At 42.4% G+C, this 10,897-nt stretch overlaps 1 protein-coding gene across 2 annotated transcripts in view; it reads left to right on the forward strand.

The window, feature by feature from the left end:
- The window catches only part of pex7 (peroxisomal biogenesis factor 7), a 44,120-nt gene extending 34,525 nt beyond the window's left edge, over positions 1 to 9,595 (forward strand). For both annotated transcript variants that reach the window (XM_030110538.1, XM_030110537.1), the window contains exon 11: positions 7,985 to 9,595. In XM_030110538.1, the coding sequence (XP_029966398.1) occupies positions 7,985 to 8,068 (84 nt within the window). In that variant the 3' untranslated portion in view covers positions 8,069 to 9,595. The remainder of the gene's footprint in view (positions 1 to 7,984) is intronic.
- Positions 9,596 to 10,897: the final 1,302 nt, after the last annotated feature.

Genomic DNA, 10,897 nt, shown 5'->3' on the forward strand with positions numbered 1-10,897 from the left:
AAATACCCTTAAAGCAAGTGCGATTTCCCATGTTTCAATCGGATCGTGCACCTTCAAAGAACAAAGGGAGTCTCAGATCATTAAATGCAGACAGCGCTGAGCGTCTCCCAAACCGTACCATTAGCTTTCAGATTGATTCTCTACCTTCCGGCTGGTCAGCTGGACTCATTTCAGTTCATCTGGCTGGAGGAAAAACCCAGAGAAACTCCAGAGTCCAACATCAAAGAGTGACTGCAACCAAAGATTTAATAAAAGAAGGAATATCTGAACATCTATCCAAATTTTTCGAGTAATACAATATAACTTCATCGCTGTTCTGAATGTATTGCTACATTTGTCGTTGAGCCATCTTTTAGTATTGCTCAACATTATTTGAAGCTGTTGTCCAAATGTCCCACTAAAGCCCTTGTAGTTTATTTCAAATGATTTGTTGCTTCTTTTTCTCATCATGAACAGTTTATGAGTCTTTGTCATCAACCAGTGGTGGGATGTTGTCCTCACTGGGGAAATTAACTGATTTCACTAAATTTCACTATTTCTGAGTCACTAAAAAAGCGTTTGTTAGCTCCAGTTAAACCTGTAGGAAAGTTTTGTAATATTAATTTTAATTGAACTCGAGAAAGGCTAAATCAAGTTTCTAAAGTCTTCTGTCATTTCAGCTGCAGAACATGAATTTGTTAAAAGAAAAAAATTACAGCTGTCAAAACAATGAGTTCAGAAAAACTAACAGACTGTCAAAGAAAATGATTCAGCACTTCATGAGCCTGGCAGGAGAGAATGAGATTTTTAACGTCCATCTTCTACAAAAAAAAGACTCAAGCTAATGGGATGCCAGGAATACATTTCAAGAAAAAAAAAAGAGGCAAGAATATGTTGTTTTTCAACTTTTTTTTGCCCAGAAATGATCATTCGACTTAAATTTTCACACAACTGTTTTATATATTTCAACTTTAAAAATCTAAAAAGACAGAGATTATGGTAACATACAAGGGACGCAGCGATACCAACATTGGGTATTACATGTTATATTACATTTGACATAACTGACAGGTCAAACCCGATCAGTTGACAGTTGTTTATCGCTAATTTGTCATTCTTGATAGATTTAATTTCCACCATATCAGTGAGTCAATTTGCAACAATGAAAAAAATCTGCCCTGGGTAAACAGAGCTATCGAAATGACGGAGAGCTTTTCCAATTATTCCATCATGGCGGAGATAAATGTGATGAATGACGGAAACATTTGGTTATTATGACCGGTGGCTGCCGTGCGTGGGCTTCCTCAGTGTCCTCCCGTGACGGAGCGGCCGGCGGTCTGTCTCGCTTGGACCCACAGCTGCAGCCACTCGTGACCTCGGCCCACGTTCAAGGCGGATGGATGGATTTCCGGTTTTTAATTAATTTCGTCCACATCTACAGGCCTCGTTCGTTGGGTTTTGTCAGCAAACCGATTTCAGTCTCTCTGCAGCGAGTGTTTGTGGCTGACAGCTGTGATCTACAGTTCGGTCCTCATCACTGTGAGTGGCCAACTCAGCTTTTTGTTGGGTGGAAACACGATCAGAACATCCCGCATCTCAGCGAGAAGTTACAGTTCAGCCTTCTTCCCTCCTCTCAGCCATTTTTACCCCCCCCGTTGGAGGCAGGGAGATGGGTCAAGGGCAAAAATTTCATTTGTGTCTCTGAGGAAGAGGCAGAACTTCTGAGGAGGCTGTGGGCTCAGTAATCAATCAGAGAGAGACACAAGCTCACTAAAAGTTTAATAATGAGTCACTTTCACAATCGTTACCACCAAAAATAAACCAAAACCCAGTCTTCCCGCTGATTCGTAACTATGGATCAGATGAAGTGACACCACACAATGATTTTCCTGAGAATCAGCATCAATTGTCGAATGTTGTCAGTAATTGCTGAGAGAAAGATTGCTGAATTTTATTGTGTGATGTGCAGCAGAAAAGCATTGCTGTTTTCAGTGCTTTTTGTTTAGAAAGCACCTTGAGTTTTAGGCTTCATTTCCAACCTCCGTCTGGACATGCTGGAGTAACAACCGCTCGTGTTGCTGCTGTCATACTTCCTATGGCCACTAGAGGTCACCATAGACTTTATCCTTTGCTTCAAGCACATGTATTAGGTTCTCACACCCTGAAACCACCTGTACTTTATCATCATTTTGAAAATGGTCTTTTCTAGCATGTATTGTACGACTGCAGCTTGACTTGAATGTTGTCTCTTTCTATTCCGTCTCTTCTCCACATTGCTGCCGTAATACTAACTCTGACCACTGGAGGGCAGCATGAATCGAAAATTTTCCCTTCTGACAGGTAGAGCTGGTTTGTGTAACTCTACGGGACTGATAAAAATGGCAGAATGTCATTCATCTGGCTCAACGATCTGCCTGCAGCTTGAGTAAAACAGAGGCGGAACCTACATAGTTAGAATTACAAAACGAGAATTTCAGGGAACGTCACGTAGACAGTTAAGATAAATATTTACTGTATTGTAAAGCAGAGCAGGAGGGATGAGAATCAAGCTGCACAGTGACAGAAAATGAGATTTAAAATGTTGTTTTGCATCAAACTTCAGCGTAAGAACTGGAAGTGAACTGGCACATCATTTCCATAAACACTCCCTCTCGGTCTAGTAATCCTGACATCAGGCTAATCTACTATAAACCCCCAACGCTACACTGTCTGTCCCACTGTGAGACATACAACCCAGCTCCTCCTGTTTTTCTTCGATTTTTTCCAAAATCTCTCCTCCCACACTCTTTTTATTTCCCTGCTTGGACCGTTTCTACTCTCGTGTTTGAATTTCTTTTCCCAATAATGAGGCTAACTCGCTCTTATCGCTGCTTGTTTTTAATCAGTTTGCTTGTAATCACTTCCTCCTTTTCCCCATTCAGTATCTCCCTCCCTTTACTCACTGGGGTGGTCTTATCCAGGCGTAGCCACTAGCGTCTGATGGATCACCCTCTCTTCTTCACACACACACACACACACACACGCTCACACACCCACCAGCTGCAGGGACCTTTGCGCTCTATGGGTGGGTATTGTGTGTGTTAGAAAAAGAGACAGGATGAGGTGATACATCATACTGGGATGTATGGTGACAAAGAGTCGTAGGTCTGTAGGTTGGTCGTTGCAGAAAACTTCCGTCTTGTAAATGCCACGCTCACAGTTTTACTGCTGGAACAAAACGTTATTAATGTCCGGGTCCCTGTAATGATCGGTAGAGGTGCTTTTCTTGGTCAATGAAATCTGGCAGAGAAGCAAAAAAATGTTAGTGTTTCTTCTTTTACCAGGAAAAAACAAAGCAAACTACAAAGAAGTGCCACATTTCACGAACCGTGAGATTTCCGCAATGGAGTAAACGACGATCTGACTCAGAGAGTTTGATGAAATGCAAATATAACACTGTGTAACACTCATTTGGTTCCTGGGTGGAAAGTCCATTTTCATCACTTCTAGACCTGAATGGATCCAAGCTCTGGTCATTATAATGTTAAAAATGTGCTTTTGTGTTTGTGTTCAGGTCAAGAATCACCATTTTTGCAGCTTTTGTTATAATAATTAGGTGAATAGAGCAACAAATGACAGAAAATTGCTTTTATTTCTAAAAGAAACAGAAAATTGATGCATTCCAACATATGAAGGTTTAACTGCCTCAACTGCCCCAAACCCGGAACACTGAATTGACTCATGAGGGAGTTATAGTGGCGTCGCAATCCAGTCTCGTACCAGAGCGTGGCAGACGAGATAAGGCTTGAATGATATATTCCACATGAAATACTGCAGAAAATGGGAAAATCAAAGGTTTCATGGCCGTGGCGTTCAAAGCAAAAGACATGCAAGGGCAGGATTCGCCCTGGACAGGTCTCCAGTTCATCACAGAACACACATCCACGCCGAGGGAATTTGTACAGTAAATAAATTTAAATATAAAACCACCTTCATGATGCTGTTAAATTAAAGTCTCGGGCAGAACACCGTTACCTTGACAGTCCAGCAGTGATAGCACTGTAAAACGTGACTTTGCTCTGAGAGGACAAGTGTTCCAGCAGCTTATTCGTGTTTTAATTACCGCGTCTTCACTCACTCATCTTTTCCTCATTACTTGAAATTCAAAAAGACATTTGAGAAAACATTAAACAAACCCCCAGACTTTGAACTTTTCCTTTAAGTCTCGCCGCCTTTTTTCTTCATTAGCGATGGCGTCGCTCCTCTCTCTCCACTTTCTGGTGCCTTGCTGCAGTCTTGGCAGCCTTTGTGCTCCGACTGGCTGTTAAAGTTAATTAAAGGAGGGCATTCCTCTCCTCGCCGGCTGAGTCACTGCGTGGCCACTTTGCTTACTCATTGTCCTGAAAGGCCGTTCGGCTTGTTAACGCACCGACTCGGAGACTCAGTCGGGCAAATGGGGGGAAGGAGGAGGAGGATGATGAGGACGGGTGGGGAGCATGTTGGAGGAGGAGGGTTCAGACGTCCAAATTGGACATTAGAGTCTAAGTGCTTCAGTCTATTAGTCTTTCTTTTTTTTCAGTCTCTTTATTTTCATTCAAGAGGACCCGTTCGATGCAGTCATCCACAGCCGCTGTGGTGTAGTGGCTCGCCGTTCGGTGCAGAGATTGCAGGTTCTTCCTGAGTGTGCGTGAGTTTTGTCCACTTTCTTCCCACGGCCTGATTCTTGCACAACGTTTTCACAAGAAAACCCTTCCCTCCGAAGTGTCATGGCCTCCAGTCCGTCTTCTCCTGGACTTGGCAGTTTTAGAGTTCAGTCAACCGGAATACCAATCCAACTCCATGAATGTTTGTTTACTTCCATTGCTCATGTTTACAGCTTATTGTTCTCTGTGAGATTGTGCATGATTTTATTATAAAATCTCCCATCACCGCTGCCCCGTGCTATCTCCATCATGTTCTGCATTTCTTCTGTGTAAACAGGTGTAGTTTTCAAAACGTTGCAGTGTAAACGTGAAACTTTTCATGTCAACTGAGCATAAGTTGGACAAAACAGCATAGAATATCAAATAAAGAACCGTTCCATGGTGAATCGTGACATCCATCTTCTGCTTTATACACTGTTTCCTGCTAGCCTCTGCCTTTCTTTTGGGATCTTCATCTACGTCAGTCGTCGCAGCGTCTCTGTGCAGCTCTTTGGTTATATCCAAAGTGTGAGACATGATCTAATCTGTGGTCGTTGGATCAGCTGGTGACCGCGTGGAGCCAGAAAGAGAATTACTGTCTCAGGTCATAAAAGAAGCTCTCTGTGACCTTTCACTGTGGATCAGCTTCCCTTTAGGCTCCTGACAGCAGTGTATGAGGATAATAATCCCATCCATAGGTACATTTCTTGTGACTCCAGTTTGTGATGCACAAACGCAGCTCGCAAGTTGGTTCATGCCAAGTTGGTTCATGGCTGCCCCGAGGCAAGAAGTCATCATGTGAAAACACACAAAGATATTATCAGTCAAGACATAGCAAAAAAAATGGAAGTGAGAACACAGTTTTCCAGTTGTTTTTAACTTTCATACAAGAAGTAATTATGCAACCCTTAACAGATCAGGAGTGCCATATTAATTTTACTACAGTGGCCACGTCCAATAAGCACCAACAAATAGTGTACACCCTTACACATTTATTACATAAAAAAAAATCCTTGATAAATCTGGAATTAGACCTGCAGTGGGATTACTAGACTCACCCTCACACTGTTAATGCAGCAACACTACTTGCAGATGGCTGGCTGGATGGATGCTGTGACCGTCCATCACTTTTTTCAATCGTCTGTTTAATATTTCCACTCTTGACGGAGCAGGCCGCGGCTCCTCTTCACTGTTTAATCACATGCGAAGCCACTTCTGAGGTGAACGGTTGAAAGTGAAGCAGAACCACTTTGAAACTGGAAACTCATCAGCCGGTTTGTGTTCTGCAGCCAGGAGAGATGACAGAGAGGAACCGTGTCATTTCACACGATGGCCACGTCCCCACGGAGACGCCGTATCCAATGAACGGCCACGTCCCGACCGATTAAGTCTTGAAAGACGAAGACAAAGTTCTCCTTCACTGCAGGAGTGGCTTCCTCACAGCAATGACTTCAAATCCTGAAAATCAGGAAGGCTCATTTTGAGATCTTTGGATGTTTATCTGTTCTCTGCCCACATGTGTGCATAGTGGTATTCCAAAAAATACAGCAGCAACAGGTGGATTGACATTTAAACTACAGAATTTTCAGTATTTCCTTGTAGCGTTTGGCAATCAAACCGTTTCCCGTTTGAATTTGAAACTTTTCTGATACGTAAACGGTCAGTTGTTCAGCTGCAGTTCCAGTAGGTTCAGAAGGTGAAATTCTACGCTGATGATACCTGGTTATGGATGGATCATATTGGGAGGTGAAAAGATGAAGTCAAGTGACGTTTTGGATCAATTTTCTTCCATTTTGTTCATGTAAACTTGGTCGCGACTTAAAAAAGACTGACATTTCTAAAGCAGAGCACATTTTTTTATGTTATTCAAAACTACACGTGATTGAGCACAAAAGTATATATTTTCCTTCCCTACATAGATTTCCTTTTTTTAAATATTGTATTTCACATTCAAATAGTGCCTAATTTAAATATCAATGGTGACACTGGTTCCAAATCTAGGCTAGTTGAGAATCGCTGGTCTCGACGTTATGGTTTGGATTATACCAAATCCTGTCAGACAGCGACAGGATCCGATTAAAAGACCTCAATGCTTTTACTTATTGGATCCTTCCAATGGAAATCAGGCAGCCTAAACTCAGGTTTACCTCTTGGGAGATCAATTCCAGACTTCGGAGTGCCTCTCGTGATCGCCTCCCTTCCTCATTGAGGGTCGTTTGTGTGTCTGCCGGAACAATCTGAGCCCAAACTCAGCAGTTGACGCAAACCTTTGTCTCCCCCCCCCCCCCCGAGTCCGGGGACTGATTGCGGCTCGTGGGGAGGCTTTAATGCTCCGCAATTAGAGGTAAAAACAGCAGAATGAGAGAAGCTTTCAGGAACATGTGGACTGAATGTTCCCTGCCGGCAACACAAAAACAATCTGTGGTGGAAAAAAAAAAAAAAGCAGCTGGGATCCCTCACAAGAGCACTGAGCTGCAGGAATACACAATTTGTATTCACGTGTATTTGTTGATACAGGCCGAATGAATGCATCAATAAGAAGTGGATTAAAGGTTTCATTTCACCTGCTTCTTCTCAAATAAGTGGATCCTGATGAAAGCAAGAGGCTGGATTAGAGTTAATAGAGGGATGAGGAGGATCTTCTTTATGTTGGAGGAAATGAAGACGGATTTCAGTTCCTGCAGAGGAAACCTGCAAACGGTCCTCCGTTTCTCTGCACACCTTCAACCCTGACAGGCTAATGAAAGCTAATTCAGCTGCAACAGCTCAGATTTAAACGATCCCGAGCGAGGAGGCACTCAGAGGCTACTTTTCCATCATTTCGGTCACCCGTCGCAGACAGAATGGTTTCAGTGATTCCAGCTGACATCGAGATCACGGCCCGTGTTTTTTTTTACTGGGTCAGTTCATGTTCTCCTGCAGTGCAGAGCAGCTTTTCGGCGCACCCAGCTCTGGAAGATAAATATATGTTGCAGTTCAGAGGTTTATTTCTCTCGGTTTATCTTTGTGACTCTCGAATCCCCCCAACTTTTCCGCGATAAAGTAAAGATAAGTGACTTTATCAATTGGTTCCAGGAGAGTTTATCTTCATTTTTTGATCATTTTGAAAGAAGAGCACATCTTTTTCAATGCGCTCTTCCAGAATAAAATGCAACATTTACAATTTTTCTTCTGAAAGTAGAAAAATTGACCTGAACTCAAGCATAAAAGTGGAGGAAAAAAAAAAGGAAAGGTCGCCACGTTTGCTGAAGCATGATGCTCTGGTGTAACGGTAAAATGTAACGATGCGTCTCGAAGCCGTCGGAGGTGAGATGTGCGTCTCTGACCGGTTGTGTGTTCTGCAGGTCGTCGACTGTTCCTGGGACGAGACGGTGAAGATCTACACACCCGCCTGCTTGACGGCTGGACTTCACGGTGCCACGCGGTGAAAAACGCATTGAAACTCACACCGCTACACCTCTGAGGACCTTGAAACCGTCACGGTGTCGGCCGATCACCACCGGCTGCGTCGTACGAACGGTAGAAGGTAGCCGGAGATCTTCCACCGCTCACCTCCTGACCAGCAATCTAACCTTTAACAAACGAAAACAGAGGAAATAAAGACTGAAACTGCTGAAGAGATATGACCCGTTGTTCTTCCGATCCATCCATTGGTTTCTCCTCTAAGAGTTGCTGGTTCGATCCCCCGTGACTGTGAGCGAGGACAGGATACACCCCAGGTTCAACAATTAAACTCAAAAGAGATGATAGCTGAATGTTCTAGAAAAAAAAAACAATAACCAAGCTTCTCTTTGAGCTTTTTGTCAGATTTTAGGCTTAAATTGGACTTTAAATTTGTATATTTGGATCTTTTATGCTCCTTTCAGTCCTCTTTATTTGTATTTTCTTAATAATAACTACATTGAAAGTACAGAACACATGTTAAACCTTTGCTCTTTGAACCCTGAGGATCAGCAGTTTTCATTATTTATCATCAGAACGATTGGAGCCATCTGAGTTGGTACCTTGAGAGCCCGACCACATGTTTCCCTGGAAGAGATAAAGTGGGCCCGTGTGAGTTTCTGTGACCAAAGGTCAGGCCGTTCCCCGGTGCTCTCACCAGCAGGAGGAACTTATGAATGCAGTCAGTGTGAGAGCTGGATCTTTAGGTTGTGATGCCTTCAGGACTCGGCTTATCTCGTCGGTTTTGTTCACTGAATCATTCGGGTTTTTTTTTTGCGTCTGACGCGATGCGTTCACTGCACACGTGAATCAGCGTGTTTTACAGTGAGTGTAACATTCATGTAATCAGATGCGTTTCTCCGTTATCTCCGTGACATTCACTTCATCTTGAATGGAAATGTCAGCTGTGACTAATTTTAGTTGTTTTTAAATGTCATCAGTGTAAATGTACTGGTCAATGGTGATGATGACGACGATGATGAAGATGCAGTGCCTTTAATAAAAGCAGTAAATATCACTGTTACACTGTACTGTACTCTACTTTTGGCCCCGAGCACAAAGTCCTGCCTCCAAATAAACAAAGATTTGTTTAAAAAAATTCCAAATATTTACAGTGAATTAAAATCGAGATCGTTTTATGATCACAATTCAATTTTATTGATCTGTTAGCAACACAGATACAGTAAAAGAACAGACATGTTAACTACAACTGCATTTATGTAGTTTAGTTATGATTTACCTAAAATTTAAAATGATGGAAAAAAAACATTGATTATTTCATCCAAGATATCAAAGTACATGATCTGTAAATACAAATTATTTAAGCTAAAGAAACTGTTAATTTGATTGCTGAAATAAATATTTCAGTCGATCTCAATTTTCAAAATTAAAATGAGATGATTTTTATAATAATAAAAGTTATTTGCTCCAGATACATACAAAAAAATGTGTTTTCTTGCTGATTAAATGTCTCTGCTGTATTTTTCCATGATTTTTTTGAATAATAATAAGACAGTGCCACATATTGAAGCTGTTCCACCCCGTCTGTTTCTTCCAGCATGTCGATCTGTGAATATTTTGCAGCTTATAAGAGACACAGGAGTGCAGGTTGCAACTCGTCTCCCTCGTCCGTCCAGCTAATGTGTGCAGAACGCTCATCTGGAAGGACGTCATCAGTCAAATTACTCGGCCTAATCTGTATCACCTATAGTCAGGGTAACAATGGAGGCGTGCCCCCCGCCCACCCGCTCTGCAGAGGGGGGGGGGGGTCCTGGTCTAAATCCTCCTCCTGGTCCTAATCTGCCCACATTTGGACGCGTCTCCTCCTTCAGCCTCTGCGTGTTAATTGGAAGCTAATGGGCTGAGCTGGATAAGGCCGGACCTCCCTCCCTCTCGGCCTGGAAACTGATTTTATGATGAAATATTTCAATTAAAATATTGTCCAAGTCATTTCCACACTTGTTAGGGCTGATGATGATGTCTCAGTGTTTCTGATAAGGAGGAGGAGGAGGAGGAGGAGGAGGAGGAGGAAGAGGCGCGCAGAAATAAAAATACAAACTAACAGATGTCTGCCTCTGGCAAACATCCAGATATTTCTTTTTCTTTTTTTTTTTTTTTTAATCTACAGAGAGAGAAGCTGCAGGAATTTTCTGGTTGAGCTGTAGGAGGGGTGTGTGGGGGGGGTGGGGCGCCTGCACAGAGACCCCAAACCAACCGTGAGCCGGAACCGATGGGAACCGATCCCCGCAGCCGGAGAGTCACACACACACACACACAAACACTGTTTATCCAGCAACACAACAGGCGTCAGGAAGACAAAAGCTGCTTGTTTTTTTACACTTTAATTTACATTAGAGATGCTCTGTTCTTTTAAAGGATGACTTTGAGTATGAGTATTGAGATGGGAATCCCCTCAATACATTCTGATTTCTGGTTGTTTTTAATCTGTTCAGTGTCATTTTCAATCCATGCGTGGTTAATTTTGTGCATTTTTGCAGTGATACAGTTGATTCTCACTGCCGTTTTGCGTCTCTCAGTGATCATGTCAGAGATTTTGTAGTTGTTTGCATCTTGTTGCATCCGATAAATCTTTTCAGTGCAACTGCTTCTGTGTTTAGACAGGACCAAATTGTGACTGAACACATCCACAACAAATATATAAATATATAAATCTATCACAGCAGCTAATTTTTTTCAGCTCTTTCATGGTTTTTCGAATCATAGCATCTTTTTCACATCATTTTATTGATGTTTGCATATCTAAGCTTCATTTTCTTTTTTGTGTGGTTGTTTTGTCTCTTTATGACGCTCTTGTT

Source organism: Salarias fasciatus, chromosome 15 (genome assembly GCF_902148845.1).
Source record: "Salarias fasciatus chromosome 15, fSalaFa1.1, whole genome shotgun sequence".
Lineage (NCBI taxonomy): Eukaryota > Metazoa > Chordata > Actinopteri > Blenniiformes > Blenniidae > Salarias > Salarias fasciatus.